Below are 25629 nucleotides of genomic sequence, written 5' to 3'. Positions count from 1 at the left end.
ACAATTATCCTTTTCATTTCTTTTAATACTGCATTTATTCCTAAATGTATTCGATTTCGTTTACCTTGAAGTTTTTTTTTTTCAACTGTGCGACGCCCCCGTCGCCATGCCGCACCACATTTTGCCGTTCGCCTCTTCGCATCGGGTCACTCGCGAAAGAAAGCAACTGAACTTTTGGACCTCCGTCGTAATTTCTTCTAAACGTTTGAACACAACACCAGCCCATGTTTCACACATGCGCGAAACACAAAATTCACGGCATACATCTACTTGCACAAACGCTTGCGAAGAGCATAGTGACGCGTACGACGGAGAGGGCAGCACTGTGCGCAAGAGTGTATGCACATGGCGCCCGAGCATGTGCAGACATGCGGCATGCACCGTTTGACAGGGCACGGAGTGGCAAGTTATGGCAAACGATGACTAGTCAGAGAATAACTTACTTGTGCTTTGGCGTAACCGTCCATGTGGTTTTCGATCTATAATACATAACCTAGCTGACATTTCATGTAATGCATGTCTGGCATATGTGCATCGCATCTTTTTGACCGAGTCACCTTTGCGATGTGCCTCATTTTTCTCGATTTCTCCCACATGGGCCGCAGCCCAGTGAGGTTGGATCGAGGAATATGTCTTGTCGATCCCAGCGCATTTCAAACGCACGTCCATCTACACTCACTATGTCTATATGAAATTATTCGACCATTTTCTCAATGTATATGAATATCAGTGCGTGCATGTATATTTATTTCCATTGGTTTTGGGGAATTTGGATGAAAATTAATTGCTTTTTGACCTCCTTCTTCTACTTTCCCACTGCTTTCGTAGTATCGTTAAGTTTAGCCGTACTTCTTCTTCAAATTGGCATTTGCGCATCATGCTCTTGCAGGGATTTCGACCATCCTTTATCTCTAGACAATTTCCGCCACAACACATGCCCACTTGTTCACCAACCTCCCCATCACGCTCAAGAACCTCGTCGTCCTCCATCTCAAAAAAAAAAAGATGGAAATCACAGTTAAGCCAAGAGCAGTCCGCAATCGTTAGACGCTAGCACTTCAAATTAAAGTTTAGCATGTGGAAAATTTCATGCGAAAATATTTCAAAGTGCTGTAAGTTTCCCAAGAAATGGCATTCCATCTTCCAATTTCTGGCTTCGGTACGCTTCACACCGTCGGCCGTCTAACATTCGCGTTTGCCCCGCCGCGGTGGTCTAGTGGCTAAGGTACTCGGCTGCTGAACCGCAGGTCGTGGGTTCGAATCCCGGCTGCGGCGGCGGCTGCATTTCCGATGGAGGCGGAAATGTTGTAGGCTTGTGTGTTCAGATTCGGGTGCACGTTAAAGAACCCCAGGTGGTCGAAATTTCCGGAGCCCTCCACTACGGCGTCTCTCATAAGCATAGGGTGGTTTTGGGACGTTAAAACCCACATGTCAATCAAATTAACATTCGCTTTTCTAGCACACTTGTTTAATTTTGTAACGTTCAATTCTTCCCATGGCCGAAATGAAATTATAGAAACTGCTGATGCGATAATGGCTTCGACAACGAAATAAGATTGGAAGCAGCGAGCTCAAAAAAAAGTGTGTTGTGACATACCACAGTGCTTGTTCGTAAAACAATCTGGTTAATTTGGTTATTATTGCGATAGCAGTCTCGGCTAGGTTCTGCCGTTGCCGCCGCCGTCATGCACTGTATAAGTATGCGTATATATATGAAAGCTCAAGAAAAAAAGCCGCCCGCGCTCGGCAACCAGACTGTCGCGGTGCTCCAACGCGTGCTTATCTCCCACGCGTACTTAGCCCCGCGGATGGGGGCGGGGGTTAGGCGCTTGTGCACGCGCGCTTATCCGTCGCTGGGGAGAATCGTGTGCCTTTGCCTTTCACCAGAACGATTGCGTTAGCTGCCTGGGCACAAAGGTCAACTTCGCTCGCTCGCCAGGCCCGGTTTGCGAAAATAGCGCGTTTTCCAAACGCAGTGAAGTAACAAGTGGGACACTCGTTAGTTGTCACTCATATCTGTACCCGTGACTACGTTTCGTGCGTCGTTCTTGTTTAAACAGCGCATTGAGCGTCTACCTGTAAACGTTGTTAGTTAGCTCTCGTCTTTTGCGTGTTGTTTTTGTGCGTAATTTGTGCATGAGCAGTGCGCTGCACGTTTCGATCTGCTAGCCGTTCTCAGCGTTACATTCCAAGGTATTGCTATTGCATTCATTGCTTCGCCCTTGCGGCGAAACTGAGTTTTTTCCTTCACTATACATTGCTGAAAGCTCATTGCCACTTGTACATTTTTTGCGTGGCTAGTCAATCAGGCATACACTAGCCTCTATGGCAGTTTACTTTATATTACTATCGCATTCATTGCTTCGCTTTTGCGGTGAAACTGTGAGTTTTTTCCTTCACCATACATTGCTGAAAGCTCATTGCCACTTGTACATTTTTGCGTGGCTAGGCGATCAGGCATACACTAGCCTCTATGGCAGTTTACTTTATATTACTTGCAATCATTGATTCGCCCTTGCGGCGAAACTGTGAGTTTTTTCCTTCACTATAGATTGCTGAAAGCTCATTGTCACTTGTACATTTTTGCGTGGCTAGTTGATCAGGCATACCTTAGCCGCTATGACAGTTTACTTTATATTACTACGCTAACGTGACAGTGAGGACGAAGAGAAGAGGAGGACGAAGAGCGCTTGTCTTACCTAGATTGGTTTATCGAATTCTTCTGCACTTTTCACCTTTTTTTAAAGGAACATTTATTATTGTTCTTATCTAATTTCTCTCTCGTGGGTATGAGCCAAGATCAAGGCGACAAGACAAGACATGGGTGGATCGGTGCCGGGCGGTAGCCATTCAGCCCTTTTCCATCAGCCCATCGTCAAATAAACATCCTTCATCGTAACAATACTATTACGACCACAAGTGATTCTGTACAATTATTCCTTCACTTTCGAGGTCGGATGAATGAACCTTTCCCGATATCTAAGCACGTGTTATTGAGAAAGTGCTCCATTTCCGTAAATCGATATTATTATGTATACTGGGCTATGGCTGTCGTTTTTATGTTCGTACCGGTGCCGTATCGTGTCCCTGATTGTCTCGAGTGTTTCGCTCCAGTGCAACGCAACGTTTGAGCTCCTTAGTAGTAAATTCTTCCAAAACACTCACTGGCTCGGCAAAATTGATACATTTTCACTAGGCAGGATGTCTGAAGTCTCTTCTGTCACTTCTTCACGTGTTCAATTATTGTTTTGTAGAGTGGAACCATGTCAAGCGTCTACCATTTTTCACTTGAAGCTTGAACGGCGTTGTGTCATAGTTATAATCACTGTCATATAGACGCCCTTATCATCACATTTTACCTCCGCCGCGAGACGTTTGCTTTTCGAATTTTATCTCTAGTTTACCGTTTCCTAGGCTTCCCAGAACTTCAATGCCTGTCTGATGTCTAGAGGCCCAATGGCATTCGAACAGATTATCTAGAATAAACGTTCCATCGAGCTGTCCTAGTGTAATGAAAATGGTTTTGGAATTTCGACCCTTAATTCTTTGCCTCTTTGGAGTAATAGACATAATGCCATCTAGCCATATTTTCTGACGATAGGCAATTTTATTCGCCATTCTTCAACGCATCGAATGCAAGTACATCAGGAGAACAGAATGTAAAATATAAAAAAAATCAGCGGTGAATAGGACCGGAAGAAATGCAGTCCGGAGTGTCTTGCCCAAAATGTATATAAAACGAGGTGCGTGCTAAATCACTTACAAAAGCCTTAGTCTACTCAAATGATAGTGAGGTACCTCGTTGAAAAACATTCATTCTCGGCACGGAAATTATATTACCGCAACCCGTGCGTTTTCATTTGTTTCTTCGAGTTGTTCGAGTGAATTCGTGAACAGTATATTCATTTCAATCATATGCGCCACCTTGTGTCTTCTCACTCGTTATTGTATTTTACGATTGGGAAGCAGGCTGTACACATGGCAACACTAAGGTCATTAAACTTGCCCATGCTGGATTCTCAGATTCTCTGCCGCGACAAGTGCGAGTATCCGGCCCCCTGCAGCTCGTTGAATTAAAAAAAACTTAAAAAATACCAAATCTGGCAAGGTATTTTTCTTGTGTGCCACTTCAAAAGGTGTTAGGTATCTGAAGAGAATAAAATGCTTAGAAGAAAATAAAGCGGTGTGTTAATGAAAGGATACCAAGCACGGTGTCCCGTCTCTGAATCTTCCCTGATGAGCCTCAGCGAGAACCGTAATACGGAAAGTATCGGTCTCTCCGTTTCCTCCTTCTTCTATTTCTTTTTCAGAACATAGCGTGACGCAGGAGTGCATTGTGGCATTCTGAAAAGAAAAAAAAAGTAATTACAGGCCTTTACTTTATGTTGCAAGTACACCTGTGCGCCGCGCCACTGGCCTGCAGTGTTCTACTCACGCAAGCCGCACCACCGCCGAAGTCCCGATAGTGATCATGCTGCCACCGCCGCACGCAATTGCGGCGTGCCGCAGACGATGATGCCGATGACGATGAAGAACAAGCGCGTTCCAGACCACAAATTCTCTTTCTGCCATCATGGCACTCTACATGGCACTCCACATGACTGTATGTCATGACGATGATGCTGATCACGATGAATATGAGGATCATGGACAACGACTTGTTTGTCCAGTAGATTAAGTCTCTGTATGCTGTACGATGCATTTCGTTTGACTGGAAACAACCAAGAGCCACCTCGGGGATATGCCCAGACTTCGTCTCTTGCCAACTTCAGGGTAGATCAGATATGGCAAAGCAGTAATAATGGAGGTAAAACGAAGTTGACAACTTCACACAACATTACAGTTATGACCAATAAACATTGTATATAAGAGCACACCACTCGGCACTCATTTACATGCGTGAATGGTCCTTGTCGCGGATGATTTACGGTAACACCGAACGATCCCACTGCGCGTCGTCTACTCATCATTATTCGCTTCGTGGATAGGCCGTGATTTTTTATTTTTTTTGCTCGAACTGGGTATCTGGGCATAAAATACGTAGCTTCTCCGAGGGGAGCTCATATCGATGGGTCCGTGTAATAAAGTGTCCATTTCAGCTGCCACTGATTGGCGGCAACATGGCAAGCAGCGCCCTTTCTGCTTTCGGTTCTTTTTCTGCAACGCCATTGTGACGTTTTCACAACTGTCAACGCAAATGGTAGGGAGAGAATCCACTTTAACCATGAAGAAAAAAAAAGTTAGGAGGGAGTGCTTTCACTGCTGTTGAATGATGGAGGGGCTTTATGTAGCTTTGACACGAGCGACACTTGGAGCAAGCCTTGCTCAATCGTTAGCTTCGTTTCGATGTTGTATTCGCTGACGTCGAGCTAGGTTGCCGAAGTGGGTGTAGTCATAGAGTTTCTTAAGATTAACTAAACGGTACTCTGGCACTACGATCGTTAATCCACCATAGAACTTGATGGGTATAGCACACTGATTTGCCTAGTCTTCGTGCTTGCAGGCTTCGAATGCATTTGTGGCTTCGTTTATTGCTCTGTTTTTGTTTTCTTTCGAATAAAACAACGGAATACCATGACTTTCGTGACCCGATTAGAATTGGTAAGCCTAAATGGTAAGGTGGTGAAGGGCAACTGCTGAACATGTGCTCATTGTCGTTTCGCGACAAAGCAGCTCCAAGCTATGCTAAGCCAAACGAAGCCGAAAGTAATTCGTGTACTACCCATCATTCCCATGCTCGCTGAAGTGCCGTGCGTTGCAGCTATCCAGGACACTAGCGCCAGAGTTCCCTCTAGGGTGTTGTAGGAAATGTGGGTGCAGTCACGATAGCGGGCTGCGCTACCCTTCTCGCCTGCCAAGGAGGGGCCAGGCTGAGCGAGAGATCAGAAGCAGCCGAAAGGAGTTGTTTTTTTTTTTTGGCTTGTAACCTCTGTGTTATTGCAGTTATTTGTAAAATTCTTGCTGCACGATGTTCACTCCGTAAGAATGTGGTGTTAATGCTTCATCACACATTGTAGACCGCGGGGGTTGTTTACCGGTCCTCTAAATAAATATTATGACGTTAAACGAACCCGGATTTCACTGTAAGCGAGCAGTCCTATGTACCTAATCACTACTTCATTGCTTCCTAAATGTATCCAGTTTACTGTAAATGTGAGGGTGTGTTTTCTTCACGCCAGAAGATGCACGTGCTGAGGTTTTAGCGCACGATCTCTGCACGTGATATATTACGCCAGCGTCATTAGGCAACCAGGACGCTCTGAAACGCTTTTGGGAGCCACAACACTTACCTCTGGAGGACAGAATGGTCCACACTGGTATGCTGTGGTAAGTGGTCTTGTGGCGATAATGACTGGAACGGTAGAAAACAAGAAAATGCTGCGATTTTTTGTCGTTAACGCAAGTAACAAGATTACAAATAGAAAGGTTCTGTAGCGCAGCTTCCCTGCAACATGATGGTGCCGTTAGATTATTTAAGGCTAGGAAAATCTTCCAATTTTCAATTAACAGAGAAACGGTATCTATTAGGATCCCGAAAAGAAAACAAATTTCACTGCGCCAGTAGTGCTTTGCCTTTAACGCCAAAGAAAAAGTTTTCATGAAATTACGCTGCATAACTTGTCTTAATAAAGTTTTCTTTCTCGCTTCACAAGTTTTGAAAACTGCGTGACAAAACAGCTGAATGCACAGTAACCTGTTTTACTTAACTTTATCACTTGTATTTATTTCCTCACGTTATGTATGGCACCGAATTTAAAGGTAAATCAGCGCCGACGCACAGGTTCTCAAATGGAATTGCGCTGAACCCAAGAGTTGCGCGAAAGACATCTCCAGGTTTCCGCGAGTGGCCAGAACAAATGCAACCCACACCCGTTTCGCCTCCATGAGCAACTGATTTTTATATGCGACGCATCTTGTGTCAGGGGCTGTGTCCCTCCTTCCCTCACTCCTGCGGTGTCCACCCCACTCCCCCCCTGAGCACGCGCGTCCACTCCTCTTCTACGCTCTCTCTTCTCCTGACGCCCACGCCAACATAGCACATGCCCCCTCTCTCCTCTCTTACACTCCCCCCTGTAACTCCTCTAGGCAGAGCCTAGAGGAGTTACAGGGGGGAGTGTAAGAGGAGGCTATGCTCTAGGAATCCTCGACTCTACGGAGCGGCGCGGACGGCAGGTGGTGCGACAGCTGCATACTCTGCTGTGGCGCCGTGGTTTAGTTTCGAGGCATAAAGTGATGAAGCGTGCTCCTTATTCTTTCCTGCGCAACGCCGCGATGAGCGTCAGCGTCAACGCCGCCGCCATTGTCAGCGTTAGCGCCTGTATAGTGCCTAGAGCATTCCAGGCACTATAGCGCCTGCACAAGCTTCTAATAAAGCGCATTATCTCCTGTTCAAGTGAACCATCTCCCCGCTGCTTCGTATCCACACATGGTTCCTTTTAGCGAGAGATTGTGTAATTTTTTTAACACGAAAGTGTTTTATGCCGGGGCTCACCAGGACTTCAATGACGTATTTCCGTCACGGAAGTGACGTCAAAAAATACACACGATCAGAAGAGGGGAAAAAACGGTCCGTCATCGCTAGTCGAACCAGTGATCTCTGGGTCCGCGGCAACAGATGCCGAGCAAGCTATATATTCAGTGCGCCATGGTCACGTTTTTTGCTTTATTGCCTTCTTGACTTCAGATTAAGATAATCTAACAACCATACATCATACCCGTTTCATACACGTTTATGCATAAAATATATAACATCTTCATCACACTCATTCGTCTTATACATATCACGCACTCGGACTACAATTGCTACGAAACACTCATGAACAGATGGTACTCTATCATCACAGCGTCTTCAAGCTAGCAAGCTGCGCCACACATAATGTAGACCAAGTAAAAGATAACATCCAACTGCTGAGCAAAATTTCCAAAGGACAGAAAGTGTATGCCGTGCGGATTAAGAAATCGGTCTAGCTTTAATGTCCTCTGCAATATGTCCTAGAAGAATATGACATTCTTACAATCCAAAAAGACATGTTCAATAGTTTCTGACTGATTACACTGGCAGCACACATTTCCTCATACTACATAAATCCCTGTGCTTTGCCGACATGTTTTCACAGGCAAGGTTCCTGTGCGTAGTTTGAAAAAGAAGGTATTTACGTTACACGGTATCGACATGTTCTCAACTCGTTTTAGAACATCTTCGCCAAACGATTTTTTAAACATTGATCTATAAAGGGGTACAGGAAATAAACTGTCAAGTAGGTCCTTCGGAAGGCGCTTTGTTTTCATGTTAGAAAAGTAATCCATAGAATACCTCGCACTTAGGAATCGATATGACAACACCACTTCGCGGAAGAACGGCGGCAAGGAGCATCGTTCTCTCTCTGTGATCATACAAAGAAGTCAGGCATGTGATGAAGTAGCATTGTTTGAAACAAACAACATAAAAAGGCATCTCTCTGGTCTGTTAACAGCGTGAAATGAGATACTACTTGGTTCAGAAACAGATGGCACAAAGAAAGACTTCCTTTCTTGACTCGCCTCAACAAATTTGTTCCTGATGTGCACTCCCACGTAGAGCTCCTGATGAATGTAGCAAACACCCTATGAATTTTCTGTAGGCTTATACGCGTGTAACTAAGTGCTCGCAAAAGGTACATAATTTTAGCAGCTAGAAAAACATTACATATTGCGTACCGAGAGAAAATTGATAATTCCCGGCCTCCCCATATTTCATCTTTCCGCAGTTCCTTTCTTTTCTCAAACCAAAGCGATTATATGTACAAGTACTGCTCACTGGGCAAGTTGGTGCACGATAAATTGATATTGCTTTAGCGCAGCTCAGTTTGAGCGTGAAGGAAAGATACTATGCAGTCAAAAAGTGGAAAGACAGACGACAGTGTGAGCGCTAACTTCCAACTTTTGGTCATTGCGTACCCTTATACAACACATTATATAGCTTATTACACGTGACGCCACACACATGACAAAACCGTACACGTGTGGCACAGCACACTATCAAGGAAACTTAGTTGTGATCTGATTTCAAATTAACAATTCTATATCAATGCTTCACAGCACGCGCTCCAGAAAATTGAGCTCTTTTTGAGATGAGGCCGCAGACGGCACACTCACACACAGTTTCGCACATTTTGCGATAGCGTTTGCCTAATTAATTTGCCGTGTCAACTGGTTACGACTGCGGCCCAAGATGACACACTGGTCAAAGAATGGAATGCCTCCACACGTCTTACAATGCATATCCAGGAAACCACCAGAAGAAATATTGTTTTCTACATTGCAAGAGTGCTCGCGCAAGCGGTCATTAACACACCTACCAGTCTGCCCAATGTAAACCGCGCCACACGACAGCACGAAGATGTACACAGAAGCTAGGGCGCATTCAACAAACTTAGTTACATGCTTCTTTCCAGAGGTTGGTTGCACTTCCTTCTTGGGGTTGCTAAGCTTCCATAGACGGCTTAGTTCGTCTGCAGAGAACACCACGCGGACATTTCCTCTGAGGGCTATTTTTTTCGAATGGTGTGAAATTCGATGTACGTACGAAATCACACTGGTTTTCTCAGCATCGGGCTCACCATTCGTCTGAGGCCGTCCCCACGTATGTAGACTGTGCAACAGGCACTCAGCTACCGACACCTGTACCAACACTGGGTAGCCTGCCTAGGGTAACTGCTTGCTTTGCCTTGCAGAACTAGTGGCCATAGTGCAGTGGCATGACTTCATCAGGGCATTTCCAAAACATAACCTGGCAATCCCTCGTTGTATCAGTTTTGAATGCGCCGAATTGTACTGTAAGAGAGGCTTTTCCGACCGCGGTTCATAGCACCAGCCAGTGTGCTCAAACGAAAAAGGGAGACGAAGGTCAAAAAGTGGATTGTGCCTCCTGGCGGTGTTTCGTACGACACTTCAAGTTGTACAAGACACTCCTTATTATTGACAGAATTTCTGCAGCCTGCAATTATATCTCAAGTGAAGTACACTCACTAAAGAACAAGAAATCGTCCACATACCGAAAAACCTGTCGCACCTTCGTCTGAGCGAGCTTCTCAGACAGCAAAACATCAAGACGGATGAGAAAAAGATCGCTCAGTATGGGTGCAGTGCACGATCCTATGCATACCCCCGTTTTCTGTAGATAAAAAGCGTCGTCCCATTTAATAAAAGTTGACACGACATAAAATTGTAAAAGCTCTAAAAAATATGTACTATATGGGCGTCATTCTGGAACCTTATGGCACCATATTCATCAATGGACTGTTCGACTACTTCGAGCAGGTCTTTATGAGGAATCGAGTAAAAAAGATCTTTAATGTCAATGGAAAATGCTTGGTAACCTTTGTCAGCGTTAGTTTCTAAAAACAAAGTGATTATTTCATTCGAGTTCCTTATCAGGACGAGGTCTTTAATGGACAAACACTTAAGCTTGACTTGTAACAACAGTGCCACCGGCTTCTGCCAGGAGTCGTATTCTGACACAATAATCCTTAGAGGAACGTCAACTTTATGGGCTTTTGCGCTGAATTGAACCAATAGGTAGTTCATTTTGCTATTTCATAATGACTTCTCTAATTTACCAAGGTTGAGGTTCTTTCATACCTTAATACCTGAGGACTTTGCTTAGTGACATGCCATCGCACCGCTTGAAGACTTTGGCAACGGCACTGCTGGCTTTTTCACGAAACACCCCCGTGGGAAGCACACTGAAGCCACCTTCCTTATCAGCTTGTAGCACACACAGAGAATTAGTCCGTCAGCGACGCGCTTAACCGAGAGTTTCGGACGTGCTGCCTTAGAGCGGGAAACCACGTCAACACCCTCAGAAATGAGACGTGGAACTGCTTCCTCTGTTGCACACTTTGACACCTGCCTCACGCAAGTCAACAGTTCTTCGGGTCTTCTCCTGGTTTCCACTGCGAACTTGAGACCCAACAACAGAGCGTCATGAATGTAGCCCGGAAGGTTAACCTGCTCCGTCACGTACGTGCACATGTTGATTGATTGCTTTATTTGCTTCGTCACAGTACAGTGTAACAGGAGGCGGAGGGAAAAGCCGTAATGAACGGCTTGAAGGATCCTCCGCCCCCTTTGTGAACAATGGCAGCAGATGAAGGACATCACAATATCATACACTTTCACATTGTTTTACGTAAAGATCATGCCACAAAGGAAGGAAACCTGAAAACGTAGTTGATACATAGCTTACACAACAAAGAAACTTGCAGCAATCTTCTGCACCTGAATAAATACATAGTTTATAGAACATATAACATAGTTTGCTACATAGTTTATAGAACAAAAAGAGCCTCTAATTCTGCGACACTTAAATGAGACACATCTATACCTTTGCTAATATAAGTATTCAGAATTCGCGGTAGAGTACATCGAAGCATCTGAAAACCATAATTAGTGCGAAAATACGGAACGTTCCACATTTCTGTATTTCTTGTTACATACGCCTTTTCCTTTAAGCAAAGATTCGCCATTTCCGTAAACAAAAAGTTTGCGCGTTTGCAGCTAAGGCAGTACTCTCGTAGTAGTCTGTATTGATATAGGTCATTCACTTTGATTATCTTATATTTTTTAAACAGTGGGTCACTAGGTGCTAGAGCTGTAGCGTTGTCTATCAGCCTCAGTATTTTCTTCTGTATTCTCAGTAATTTTGTTAAGTTTGTTTCTGTAGTTGTTCCCCAAACCAAATAGCAATAGTTAAGATAGGAACTAAACAGCGATTTGTATATCAATAACTTCACCGAATTGGGGATGAGGTACCGGATACGGCTGAGTATTCCAGTTATCCGGCCTAATTTTATTTGAATATTATTTACGTGGTCATCCCATTGCAAAGAACTGGAGAAATGTACCCCAAGTACTTTCACTGACTTCACTATTTCTATATCTGAGCCTCTAAATACAATATTATTCTTCAAAGTCACTTGTTGACCTTTCGAATGAAAAACTACCGCTTTTGTTTTAGTTGCATTTATTTTTAACTTATTGTTACTTGTCCAGTTGTCTAACTTCTGTAAGACGTCATTAGCTTTATTAGAAAGAATAACATCTGATGATGAGGTGACAAATATACTCGTGTCATCTGCATAGATAATAAACTTAACTTCTGGGGAGATATGGACTATGTCATTAATATATAAAGTGAATAATAAAGGGCCAAGAATGCTCCCTTGTGGTACCCCTGAAATTATATTTTCTTATCTGATACTAAATCATTTATCGAAACAAATTGACATCTATGCGCCAGATAGCTTTTAAGTAACATGAGTGGGAGCCCGCGAATGCCATAATGGTTTAATTTTTCAAATAAAATGCCGTGGTGAATGTAGTCAAATGCTTGTGTGAAATCCACAAAAATTCCGACCACTTTATTTTTTTGTTCAAATTGTTGTAGAATATATTCTTTTTGATCCAGTAGGGCGAGTTCTGTAGACTTATGTTTTTGGAAGCCATATTGTGATTTTGTTAGGACATGGTTGCGGCGTTCGGGAACTTTCCTAAGGAGACGGCTCTGAAGCTGTCTCAAGCAGACCTGCCACCCAACTTCTGTCCTCTCGGCGACCAGGCGTGAAAACGTGCGCAGGTTCACGTCCAACGATGAGGGATTCGTTTTTATATATGCGTAACCGCGTGAAGAGAAGTTGCTTGCTCGAAAACATGCTCGTTGCCGTCGATGTGGTGAATGCTCTTCTCATTTGCGCCACAATCAGAAAAACGTTTCCGAGTGGCAGGCAGTCCCTTTAAGCATAGAGTTCCCTAACATTAACTAGAGAGGACTCTGTCGCTGCGATCGTTCAGCGACCGTCGAAGTGATGGGTAGTACACACATTTGCCTAGTCTTCGTACTTGCGGGTGGTGAATCGTACTTGAGGCTTCGTTTATTGTGGTGTTTTGGTTTTGTTTTGAAAAAAAATCAACCCTTTTGAGCTTCGTGACCCGATTTTTAAAGGTGGGCCTAAAAGAGCAAGGTGGTGAAGCGCAACACCTGAACAATTGCTAATTTTTGTTTCGTGAGAAAACAGCACCAAGCCACACGAACACACCCGGAGCCAAAAGCAGGCCAGAAGTACGAATATTAGACAAATGTGTGTACTACCCATCATTCCCATGCTCGCCGAAGCGCCGTGCGTTGCAGCTCCCATAGACACTACCGCCAGAGTTCCCTCTAATGTATATTAGGAAACTCAATGCCCTCAAGTGTCCGCTATGCCGTAAGTATTTCTTTTGCGAGTCAGCAACGAGCCCACTACACGTGCACTCACACAGCTGTTGTCTTCGTTTATGATTGTGCTGCTGATGTTTAAATATGTTAGAGCGCTTTGTATACAAAATGCGTGAGTCTCTAAAACACCCAATGTTTGCTAAATTCACAGCTTCTGACATCCGGCGTGAATATAAGCTTCTGCCACGCAATATATGATGCCCGGGGAAGACACCTTTCCATAGGTGACATTCATATGTGCTTTTCCAAAGCCATTTCAACAAATTTTTCGGCTTTGTGGTCGAATGCTGTTTACCACGCATACGCGTCGTGAGTTCGATCCTCACTCGGACCCTGAAATTTTTATTATTTATTTTATTTGCATCATTCTTGTTTCTTGACTCAGGGAGAAGATGATTTTTCGCTCGAAACCAACGACGCCGACGCCGGAATTGCTGTGAAACGATCTCGTTAATACTGTTGCGTTAATACTGCCGCGCTCGAAACAGAGAACGAAGACGATGTGCACGCCAACATTCTCGTGAAAAGGGACACTGAAAAAGACGACGTGCTTTTGTTTAGGTCTCTCGCTCTTGGCTCCTGCATAAAAACACACGCCGTCGGTGCTTGAAACTGCTTAGGAAAAAAAGAAACACCCACTCTGTGCACTCTAGGCGCGAGGCACCCAGTACGCCGTGTGTCATGCGTATTGCCATATAGGCTTCATGTTAGGCACGTAGCACGTTCACTGACGCAGTATAGCGCGTTAGAAGAGTTTAATAACACCAGGTTTCACACAATGCGATTCAGCTAACGAGTGAACTTTGAAAAACTGCCCACCCACTCAAAAAGCTCAGCCATAATTCTTTATCGTCATTGATCACATTATCTCTCTATATCAGCCGCAGCATCAGAAAAGGGCACCGTATATATATATATATATATTGTAGGCGGTGAATCTTACACCTCGTACATGGAGGATGTGCTTGCTCTCTGTAACCGTTTCAGCACGTCCATGTCTGAATCGGAGAGAGTTCGTCATCAATTGAAAGGGATCGGCACGGTCGCGCTCAATGCCTTGGTCATACAAAACCCGACCACAGTCACTGACGTTGTTGCCCAACGCTTACCGCGGGACAGCGCTGAAAATACCACCACGACTGATGCCTCATTGCGTGCTACGATCCGGGCGATTATACGGGAAGAGCTGCAATCTTTCGGCCTCTCAACGACACCAAGCCCACCCCAACCTCCTCCAACGCTGCTTTGTGCGACGTTATCAAAGAGGAGTTGGCGTCCATGACCGGGCCAGCGTATGTAGACTCTTCGATACCTCGACTCCAGCCGACGTACGCACAAGTAGTCGCTGGCTCCCCACCCGTCGTACAACCGATGCTCGCACACTCGACGCCTGTCCCACTGGCTTCGTTGACTACGAGTGCGCCTAGCCAACCTTTTCACCCACCATGGCGGCCATCTCGTCCGATCTGTCATTACTGCGGCTACCGGGGCCACATTGCACGCTTCTGTCGGAAGCGTCAGCAGGACGAGCGTCGTGGATTCTACCCCTACGGACGGGATGATGGTACAAGCGGGTCCGCTTTCCGACGCCGTCCTTATGATCCGCCGCTACGTCGCTCACCGTCTCCAACTGCTACATCTGAGCCAACCCCTTCTTACCGCTCTACTAGACGCCGCTCACCATCACCCCTCGACCGCTCCACGTCTCTATTGCGACCTTTCTCGCAATTCACCAACCAACGCCCGGAAAACTAACATCTGCAGCTTTTAGAGGAAAAGCTGTATCGAACGAAAAGACAGAAATTCCTCCAGTGCGTCCATACAGTACGATATCTGTTTTAAAAGAGGGTGTGTACGTGGACGCTTTAATAGAGACTGGTGCTTGTTTGTCTGTGATTGATCGTTATGGTGGACCTACACTGCTCGCTGCTCAAGGGGATGCCATTAGACCTGCCGCTATGTGCACCGCTCGTGTTTTCATAGCTGGTATTCTTCATTTTGTACAATTTGCTGTGCTGAATTCATGTGCCCACCAACTTATATTAGGCTGGGATTTTCTGTCTACGGCGAACGCTTCCATCTGCTATCGAGAAAATGTTGTTGATATGATGGAAACTGACTATGCCCTTTATGCGAATGACAAGCCCGTTCGCTTGCTCGCAGCGGAAGATACCGAGCTACCACCTGGTCATCAGCGAATAGTTACCATCACTTCTAATGTGATCGACTCTGGTGACGTGTTTGTCCAACTATCTACATGCTGTCTCGCAAGAGGTATAGCCCTTGCTTCAGGTCTAGCGCGGTTCCACAATGGCTCCAGAATTCTCTACGCTACAAACCAGACGCCTGAGAAAATTCTCATTCCTAAAGGCACCACAATGGCTTGCGTTACCGAATCCCAACCTGTCTCTGTTGTCCCGCTTATGCCAGCGTGTTCTGACTTTCCTTCTATTGGACGTTCATCAAGCATTTCTGTTCTTGCTGCGACTATTAGTCCAGAGCTGACTTCTTCACAGACAGATGAGTTGCTTGCCTTGCTACAAAAGCAATGGAGATTATTTGATGCCCATTTCTTATCTCTGGGGCAGACGTCTATTATTAGGCATCGTATCCAGACCGATGGCACTTCCATTGTACGCCGTCGACCATATCGCGTCTCTTCGTCCGACCGTCAGGTCATTGAACAAAATGTAGCCGATATGCTGCAACGGAACATTTTACGTTCCACCGCGAGTCCTTGGTCATCTCTTGTTGTTTTAGTAAGGAAAAAAGATGGCTTCGGGCGATTTTACGTGGACTACAGAGCGCTTAATAAGTTTACCCACAAGGATGTTTACCCCATGCCGCGCATAGACGATGCTTTGGATTCACTGCAAGGTGCCGAGTATTTCTCAAGCCTAGACCTACGTTCGGGTTACTGGCAAATACCCATGCACGAGGATGACAAAGAAAAGACAGCGTTTTCAACACCAGATGGGCTGTACGAATTCAAAGTCATGCCATTCGGCCTTTGCAATGCTCCAGCAACATTCGAGTGGATGATCGACACATTCTTACGAGGCTTGAAACGGAAGACTTGCTTGTGCTATTTAGACGATATCGTTATTTTCTCGTCAACCTTCCCTCAGCACTTGCAATGACTGGACGAAGTTCTCACGTGCCTTGCAAACGCAGGCCTTCAGCTGAACACCAAGAAGTGCCGTTTTGCGAGCAATACAATTAAAATGTTAGGCCAAATCGTAAGCAACGATGGTATTCGTCCCGATCCAGACAAGATTTCTGCGGTCCAACACTTCCCGCATCCTGAAAAAAGCCAAAGATTTGCGCAGTTTCCTCGGCCTCGCTTCTTATTTTCGTCGATTCATTCGAGACTTCACCTCAATAGCTTCACCATTGCACAAGTTGCTTGGATCAGGCGTCGCCTTTGTGTGGTCTCCTGAATGTGAAGTGGCGTTTGCCCAACTGAAGTGTGCACTCACATCCGAACCAGTCCTCTGCCATTTCGACGAAACCGTGCCTACGCTCCTGCATACAGACGCTAGTGGTCAAGGCATGGGTGGAATTCTCCTACAGCGAGACAAATCTTCACGTGAGAAGGTCGTTGCATACGCGAGCCGTGCACTGACCCCTGCAGAAGAGAATTGTACCATCACCGAACAGGAGTGCCTAGCAGTCGTATGGTCGATACAAAAGTTTCGACCTTATCTCCACGGCCGCCACTTTACTGTGGTTACGGACCATCACGCCTTGTGCTGGCTCTCGACAATGAAGAACTTGTCCGACCGCCTTTGTCGCTGGATTCTTCGCTTACAAGAATACGACTTCACGATTACATACAAGTCGGGAAACAAACATCAAGACGACGACGCACTTTCGCGTTGCCCGCTCTCTTCGGAGCCACTTAACAAACCTGCCACGGCCGCACTCGAGGAGCTTTTGGCCGTCTCTTCCCTACATGTTTTGTCCTTAGCTACTGTGGACCCAACTTCTTCAAGCGAGTGTGGTTTGTTCTTATCTCACCATCTCACCAACGTGCTGACACATACTGTCGCCGCATCATGGACCGCCTTGACGGGACTTGCCGGCCTCCTAACGCCCGTCTTCGCCGACAGCTGACGCGATTCAAGCTCAACAACCACCTCCTGAACCCTCATATCTACCACCCTCATGGTCAACGCTGGGTGCCCGTTCTACCTCGCTCTCTTCGGGCTCAAGTCCTCAAGACATATCACGACGACATGTCTGCTGGACGCATGGGCTTCCAGAAAACGTATGACCGCATTAGATGTCACTACTACTGGCCGGGCTTGTCCACCTGTGTCGCGAAGTGCGTTGCCTCATGAGCCCTTTGTCAGTGTCTCAATCTGCCTACATCAACTCGAAGTGGACAATTACAGCCACTCCCGTGTCCCCTGCAACCATTTGAGGTAGTTGGCGTTGACCTGTATGGCCCGCTTCCTATGACTGTCACGGGCAATCGATTGATAGGTACCGCTGTCGACCACCTGATCCGCTACGCCGAAACAGCTCCCGTGCCTACTGCATCAGCTTCGGAAGTGGCTGACTTCATCCTTCGAGCAATCATCCTTCGTCAAGGAGCTCCTCGTGTAATCCTGAGCGACCGTGGAAGAGTATTTCTTTCAGAACTCGTCGAAGAAGTGCTCAAGGCATCCAGCACTACACACAAAACAAGCTCCAGTTACCATCCTCAGACGAACTGCCTGACTGAGCGCTTTCATCGTACACTGTCAGATATGATAGCGATGTATATCGAACCGGACCAAAGAAACTGGGACACCATTTTGCCATTTGTCACTTTTGCGTATAATACCTCTGTACAGCGCACAACCGGTTACTCGCCATTCTACCTCGTCCACGGTAGCTTCCCCTTTTTCTTTCCTCGATGTTTCGTTCTTCTCTGTGCCTGTTAAACCATGTTCATCTTCAAGTGAAGAATACGTATCTCGTCTACTTCATTGCCGCCAGCTGGCTCGCACCAACACTAAAGCCAAGAGACAGGATGGCAAGATTGAATATGATGCCTCTCATCGTGCCGTGTCCTTCAGCCCTGGCGACGAAGTCCTCCTTCTTACACCCATTCCCACTACCGGCCTGTGCGAGAAGTTTCATTTACGTTTCATTGGCCCCTACACTGTCTTGAAGCAAACGTCGCCTGTAAATTATCGCGGGGCACCCGTTCTTCTTCCAACGGACCACCGCTGCCGGGCAGCAGAAATAGTCCACGTATCCCGCATGAAGCCTTTCATACGGCGTTCCTCTTCGCTTTAAACTGCGGCCAAGAACTGCGGCCAGGATGACCGCTTTCACGTGGGGGGGGAGTTAGTGTAGACATTCATTAAGCACATCTACTATCTTTACACATTTTCATCATCATGAGTGGTCGTCATCTTCATCTGCTGTGGGGACTTGGCTTGCCTGAGTTCTTTGCCTTGGGTGTGGTCGCTCCATCGTGTCTTCTGGGCCTAGTAAAGGTCACCTTCACCGTTGCATCGCAAATATATATATATATATATATATATATATATATATATATATATATATATATATATATATATATATATATATATCGAACGAAATGCCTCAGTTGAATGATGAATGGTGACATAGCGCATGTTCCCCTAGTTCGCAAAACTCTCATTCTACCACGGTTGTCATTATTGATGACGTACTAGGTACCTTGCAACTGTACGTGCTATGGGCGCCCCAAGGGAGTTTACAAGGGGCTGTAGTGAGGCCGGTCCTTTTGCTCTCATTGTGACTTTGCTGCGCGTTCCGCGCAGGTCTGGCATTTTTACACATAAGACACTTACCTGTGGACACAGCGCTGACAAGTGCCACCCGTAAAGGGTCCATGACTTAAATCGCGAAGGATATTTTGTGTAGGCAAACAATTTCGCTGTTCGAGCTTTATATTGGCCTACACGCTCCTCGGCCTCTCAGAATCTGCCAGGGACTGGAAAGATACTTGCAATTCATATTTATCCTCATACCTTGCAAAAAAAAATTTTCCACGACATTGTTTCCGAGTTAATTGACCGACGTGTAGTAAACCTGCCATACGATACCAAATTTATTTCAAGCGTTATCTTTTCGGGTAGGGAGCAGTGGTGACAGTCAATGGAAAACGCTCTTCAAAAAGTTCACGGCAGTGCGAGCTCTTCAAAGAGTTCACGGCAGTGCGAGTCTTCACTAACTCAAATCGACTAACCGATAGAACGTGTACGAAAGTCTTTTCAAGTGCTCTAAGTTTAGTTCGTGGTGTTAAATTGAATGTGTTCTACGGTGACATGTATGCACCGATAAAAATCTGTTTTACCTCAGAGTTTAACTCCCAGTTGACATTTTAAACGCGAAGCATTTCTTAGCGAGCTTCGGCGACTTCGACCGTATCTATCTATCTATCTATCTATCTATCTATCTATCTATCTATCTATGTGTCTGTCTGTCTGTCTGTCTGTCTGTCTGTCTGTCTGTCTGTCTGTCTGTCTGTCTGTCTGTCTGTCTGTCTGTCTGTCTGTCTGTCTGTCTAGCCGCCTACGACTTTTAGCTCTCCTGGTCGTTTCGATAATGGGATCATAACATGACTGCATGGCGAACGTAAATGACAGGCCCCAACGTGGAAATCATGACATGCATGTCATGTAAGTTATGACTGCACGCCACGCTCATGGAGAGCTCGCGGTCGTTTCGCTAGCTTCACATATACCAAATTTGGTATTACGTGACGTGAATGAATGACGAAAGTAAATGACACGTTGAAACATGATAATCATGACATGGAAGTAATGTACGGCATAATTTACGTCCGCCTCGTAACATTGTGCTGATTTTAAAGTGACATAACAACCTTCCTCATTCGTGCTTCGCATAATATAGATGGCCTCTGTTCGTGTGGTCTGACAATTGTTTTGTTTTGTTTTTGCATACAAAAGTACTATATCGTAAGGTGGCATGTGTTAGTGGATGACTCCATAATGATTAAGACCACCTAAATCAGTCAGTGGAGATTTCTCGTGCTTACGTGGGCTTCGGCGCACATGACGTATTGTTCGTGAATTTAGGTATACTTTTTCACCTTATGTGGCCGGTTATACTACGGCCTTACTTTGTGCACTCATTCAATATTCTGCCCTCACTACAAAAGCTCACCGTGATAGACGTAGTTACGAATTTCATAAATCTGCAGGTTTGTTGAGTAGAACCCGTAAACATTAACACCACGAACTAAACTTAGAGCACTCCAAAAGACTTCCATACACGTTCTATCGGTTGATCGATTTGAGTTAGGGAAGACTCGCACTGCCATGAACTTTTTAAAGAGCGTTCTCCATTGACTGTCACCACTACTCCCGAGCTGAAAAGATAACATTTGAAATAAATTCGGTACCGTATGGCAGGTTTACTTCATATCGAGGTCAATTAACGTGTAAAAATGTCGCAGAATAAAACTTTGCAAGGTATGAGGCTGTTCTAATAAACCCGGATGTACAATTGGGTCCACGTGCCTCAAAACGGGTTTCTGTGCTGGTAACCTACAAGGTGATACGTTCCTTTCGACTTGATCTCAGTATTGTCTAATGGAGAGAGACCCGTTACAACATCATCCATTGCATGAGCATCAGCCATTACAGAACACCGAGTGGAAAAATGCCTATGGTACCAATCAAAAACAATAGTTGTGACTGCTTCCTTGAGGCGTCTTGCAGTGAGGGCTGTTCTCGTTCTCGTAATTACAGTGCCGAAATTGTTTGCTTGTCTTCATGGCTATAGCATAAACTTTTGGATGACCTAATGATGCAGCACATTTACCATTTACCCAAACAACTTCGAAGTGTCTATCATAAACGCACGTGCGTGTACTCGGTTTTATTCATCAGGTGTAACACTCTAGAGCGTAGCGAGTATTTTTGCCGAGGTTAGTTCAGACTACTTTGATGAGAAGCAGCTCTTTGACTAGCCTAGCTGTGTAACACTGTCCTTCCGCTTGTCCGTACGAATGCAGCGCAACGCGCTCCCTTCGCCACAGGTGTTGGAGTGGTACCAAGTAAGTGACGCCGCAGCTGCGCGTTGACGTCACGCTTCCCTTGCAGTGCGCGCTGACGTCACTCTCTTCCTCGCTTGCCGCGCGCTCGCCGCAGCGCCCGCAGCTGCCGCCTCGTACGTTCGCCCGGCCGCAACACCTGCCGCTACCGCGGCAAGTGTTGCGGTAGTAGCTTATTGTTGTTTGTGTGTGAAAGCTTCATGCAGCTACCGTGCATGGCACTGCACAACTACTTTAGGGCGCTATAAAGTGGCACCAGCAATGGCGCACAGGGTTTAAACGGAAGTTATTTCGAGCCTTCAGCTAGCCCACCACTTCGTCTGCAACGTGGCCTTATATGGAGGGCAAACAGTGGTGCGCCGAGTTTGGTCTCAGCTTACAAATCTCTTTTCGCTGACATGCGGTGCGCACAGCCGAGTGAAGGAAAGAAGGAACAGGGGAAGAGAAAGGGCAGAGATGTTACCCGTCTAGGACTGGTATGCTACCATACGCAGGGAAAATGGGTGGCCGATGTTTTCTTTGCGGTCATAGGCGTGCGGCGCTCTGCTCTTATGGGGCCGAAGGTTCATTGCAGCCCCCTCCCCCTATCAGTTAAACATTGGGCAGCCTTAGTGCCCCCCTCCTTGCCAGTGCATATACTTGCGGTCATTGTAAGGAAAAAAGAGCAAAATGAATTTTGTGAAAGATAGCCCTTCGAGTTAGATATCAACGGAAGCGTAGTGAAAGGGAGTATTCTGTACAGTGCTCCTTGTTCGGGATACAAGCATGGAGGTTGGCCTGAATTTGTATTGCAAACGCAAAGCCATGCTGGATCACAACGGCGGAAGTGGGGAGCCATGGTGTGGCTTGTGGAAGGCGAGTGCCCCTTTTGTTACCCTTTGTTGCCGATGACCATGGAGATAGGTCATTCGGCCGAGCGTTGATGAGTTTAGGGAATCCCTGAACACTGCCGTTATTTGCAACCATTGTTTCATGACATTTTCAGATGAACTCGTGTGCGACGAACTTCAAAGGTGACAAAAGGTCTCACTCTTTGTTTCCGATTACATGCTAAATAATGTGCCGATTAAGTTTCGTATTGAAGAAAGTGCATGCCCTGTAGTACATAAGTAGTGTCGTAACTACAATGGAAAGGTTCACTGCCCTTTCTACATATGAAACGTCAGCGCGATGTAGTCTAGCACTAGATGGGAAAGGTGAGTGCTCTTTCCTAACATCTGTCGCTCTTTGCTTAATCTTTTATGAATTTTATGGGTTCGTGAAATGATCTTTATCTTTGTGAATGAACGTGCGTGCGGACTTCAGGGAAATCAGCGGCCGCGGCTCTGTACTCCACTTCAAACGTCATGCGACACGCTATGGAAGTTAGCGAAACTTTTTGCAGCGGGTGCTTTCGCACCAACCCCGCTGCAGTGGTCTAGTGGCTAAGGTACTCGGCTGCTGACCCACAAGTCGCGGGATCGAATCCTGGCTGCGGCGGCTGCATTTCCGATGAAGGCGGAAACGTTGTAGGCCCGTGTGCTCAGATTTGGGTGCACGTTAAAGAACCCCAGGTGGTCGAAATTTCCGGAGCTCTTCACTACGGCGTCTCTCATAATCATATGGTGGTTTTGGGACGTTAAACCCCACATATCAATCAATCAATGCTTTCGCACCAAGAACAAGCTCAATGATTTCAACATTAGCGTTAATTGTACCGTTCTTTCTTTGTTTTGCTTTAGAAGAAAAATGTGGCAGGTCTTATGTAGCGTGGGAATCGATGTCTTTGAGGGCATGCAGCGGGAAGGTGAAGGTGGCGTACGTTTCTATTGAGTGAAACATTACGCAATGATGCGAAGGATATGTACAACTGCTATGCACACACACATATATTGAAGAGTCGGATATGTGTTATAATAAACAGTTGTTTACAGTTGCGCCTAAAGAGTCAAGCTGTTGCAGTGGCGGTGGCTCTAGCTCATTACTATAATCTAACGCTGCCACAGCCTGTCGCACCTTTGCCAGATAATCTAGCCTGGCTCAAGGCACAGGCCAGTGAAAACGGAACACTGACTCGTCTGCGACAATCCAGCCGACAAATGGCACAGAAGGCCGTCCTCACTACTATAGACAACCCACTATGGGTATACGTAGACGCAGCTGTCGGTAAGTGCGTTCCGTACACCAGTCTCGTATGCCCCACGCTACCGGAAACACAACATACATGTTCCTATGTTACACAGGCACCGTTCTCGTCAGTATTGATGGAGCTCGGTGCAATGTGAGACGGGTTAACAGTCATGATACTCAAGGTAGTTGTTTGTAACTCCATAGATTTCTTGTCGCTTGGGTAAGACGCTGAGAACGACGTTATAGAGACAACATATACAACTTTCGCTGTAAAAAGTTTAATGTTGCGTAATGATGCCCATATGAACAAGGCTATTACCAGCAACAGAAGCGGATGATGTGTAGTACATATACTTGTCCGTTATGATGGAGAACGCACGCACGTTTCAAGAACCACTGTGCATGTGTGGAAGGGGTTCTTGACCGTTCCTGAACAAGGTTATCAGGACCGTTGTCAGGGGCTACCATCAGCTTGTCAGGTGTTGTTATCCAATCTGTTCGTGATCCCTTAGACGATGCTCGGTGTGTAGTGGAATATTATGTATAGTGCAGCTGTGTAAAATCAGGGATGTCTTTTATCAAATAAATGGTCTATGATGTCTCCTGTCCTGGACGCGGGAATGGGGTTTTGCCATGTCCGTGTCATAAGCGCCTTGACCGTACTGGAAAAACCGGGTGTCGTCTGGGTCGGATAAATTGACGTTGAAGTCCCCGGCAATGATAAGGGGCGTGGTCCTTTCTCCAGAGTTACTTGAAAGCACTGAGGTCATTTTTCTTGCGTAAATAATGAGGTACCTTGATAACAACAGCTGTAACCTTTAAGTGCTTTTAGCACCCGAAATGTGACATTTTTTCGCATTTGGATAGAGATAAACAATATAACAGCTGCATCTTGCCGGTACACTTACCTCGAAGCAGAACCTGGCGACTTACAAAGAGCATTCAGCTTAGATTGAGGACGACGCAGCGAGCGATGGAAAGGAAAATGATGGGTGTAAGCTTAAAATACAAGAAGAGAGCAGGGTGGGTCAAGGAACATACGGAGGTTAATGATATCACAGTTGCAATGGGTGGATTGATTGATTGATTGATTGATTGATTGTTTGATTGATTGATTGATTGATTGATTGATTGATTGATTGATTGATTGATTGATTGATTGATTGATTGATTGATTGATTGATTGATTGATTGATTGATTGATTGACGGACGGACGGACGGACGGACGGCCGGGCGGATTTTAATTTATTCTTTGGAACGCGCTTTAGCACGTTGCGGGCCACTCCCACGTCGGAACAGAAAGACCAAGCCTCTCTGCTGCGTCGCGAGCCTGATGGACTGTCAATAGCTGTTGTTCAAGTCCGGAGCTTGCAATAGCACCCTCCCAATTGGACGGCGTGATGACTTCCCCACAGCGTAACGCGGGTCACCGCGAGAGCACATGTTTCAAAGTAGCTATACTGTGGCAGTAGGAACATGTATTAGTTGGCTGTATTTCGAGATAAATTTTGTTCAATAGCGCGGGATATCGGTACGCCCCGACCTGAAGAATCCCGAGTGTCAGAGCCTGAGGTCTGCTTAGTTTTCTGTGCGGTGGAGGGTATTGTCTCCGCGCCATGTAAAAAATGGGGGACCCTTAAGCTCCGTCTTTAAGAGTTGAACGCGATAGCGAAATCCGGCCCCTGGTGCACCCTTCAACCGCTTAGTGCATACTTATTAATGTGTTTTGTTACGTACACATGCACGCACACAAACACGCACAGAGTATATTGGATGAGCGCGCACTATTATCGCCGAATGGGCTCGTTTTCGTCGGGACACCTGTTGAACAAAATACGTTAAAGGGGCCCTGAAACTATTTTTCAAGTAACCATGGAATGAATTCACTAGAAGAGCTTATTGCTTCATGAATTCAATGCCACAAAAATTTTAAGAATCCGTCCAGTACGAGTGTAGTTACAAAGGTTTGTCGCATGCTGCAATTGCATTGTGTGTTATCTCGTCCCGACGAAAGCACTGGAAGCTAAGAAGGAAGGGGTGTCAGGGCAATTTTTCTAGTTATCATCGAACCCTTAAGGCACGAATCCTTGGCCGAAATGCCATAGTGGGCAAGTGCCATACCCCTGAGGAAACAGAGAAACCCGCTCGAGCTGTTCCTCGAGCTCGAACAATAGTGAACGTGCCAGAAGAAGAAGATTCTCG

The 25629-nt window shown here is 45.9% G+C and overlaps 1 protein-coding gene across 1 annotated transcript; it reads right to left on the bottom strand.

The window, feature by feature from the left end:
* Positions 1 to 400: 400 nt before the first annotated feature.
* Positions 401 to 19158, bottom strand: LOC142761661 (uncharacterized). The gene is made up of 4 exons (XM_075885670.1): positions 19087 to 19158; positions 6291 to 6352; positions 4204 to 4344; positions 401 to 990 (listed from the first exon to the last, which is right to left on the bottom strand). Exons 1-4 carry the CDS (start codon positions 19127 to 19129, stop codon positions 781 to 783), a joined length of 456 nt encoding a protein of 151 aa, XP_075741785.1. The 5' UTR covers positions 19130 to 19158; the 3' UTR covers positions 401 to 780.
* Between the last annotated feature and the right edge of the window lie 6471 nt (positions 19159 to 25629).

This window comes from Rhipicephalus microplus, unplaced genomic scaffold, assembly GCF_043290135.1.
Source record: "Rhipicephalus microplus isolate Deutch F79 unplaced genomic scaffold, USDA_Rmic scaffold_238, whole genome shotgun sequence".
Lineage (NCBI taxonomy): Eukaryota > Metazoa > Arthropoda > Arachnida > Ixodida > Ixodidae > Rhipicephalus > Rhipicephalus microplus.
This window is presented reverse-complemented; position numbering and strand designations above follow the sequence as displayed.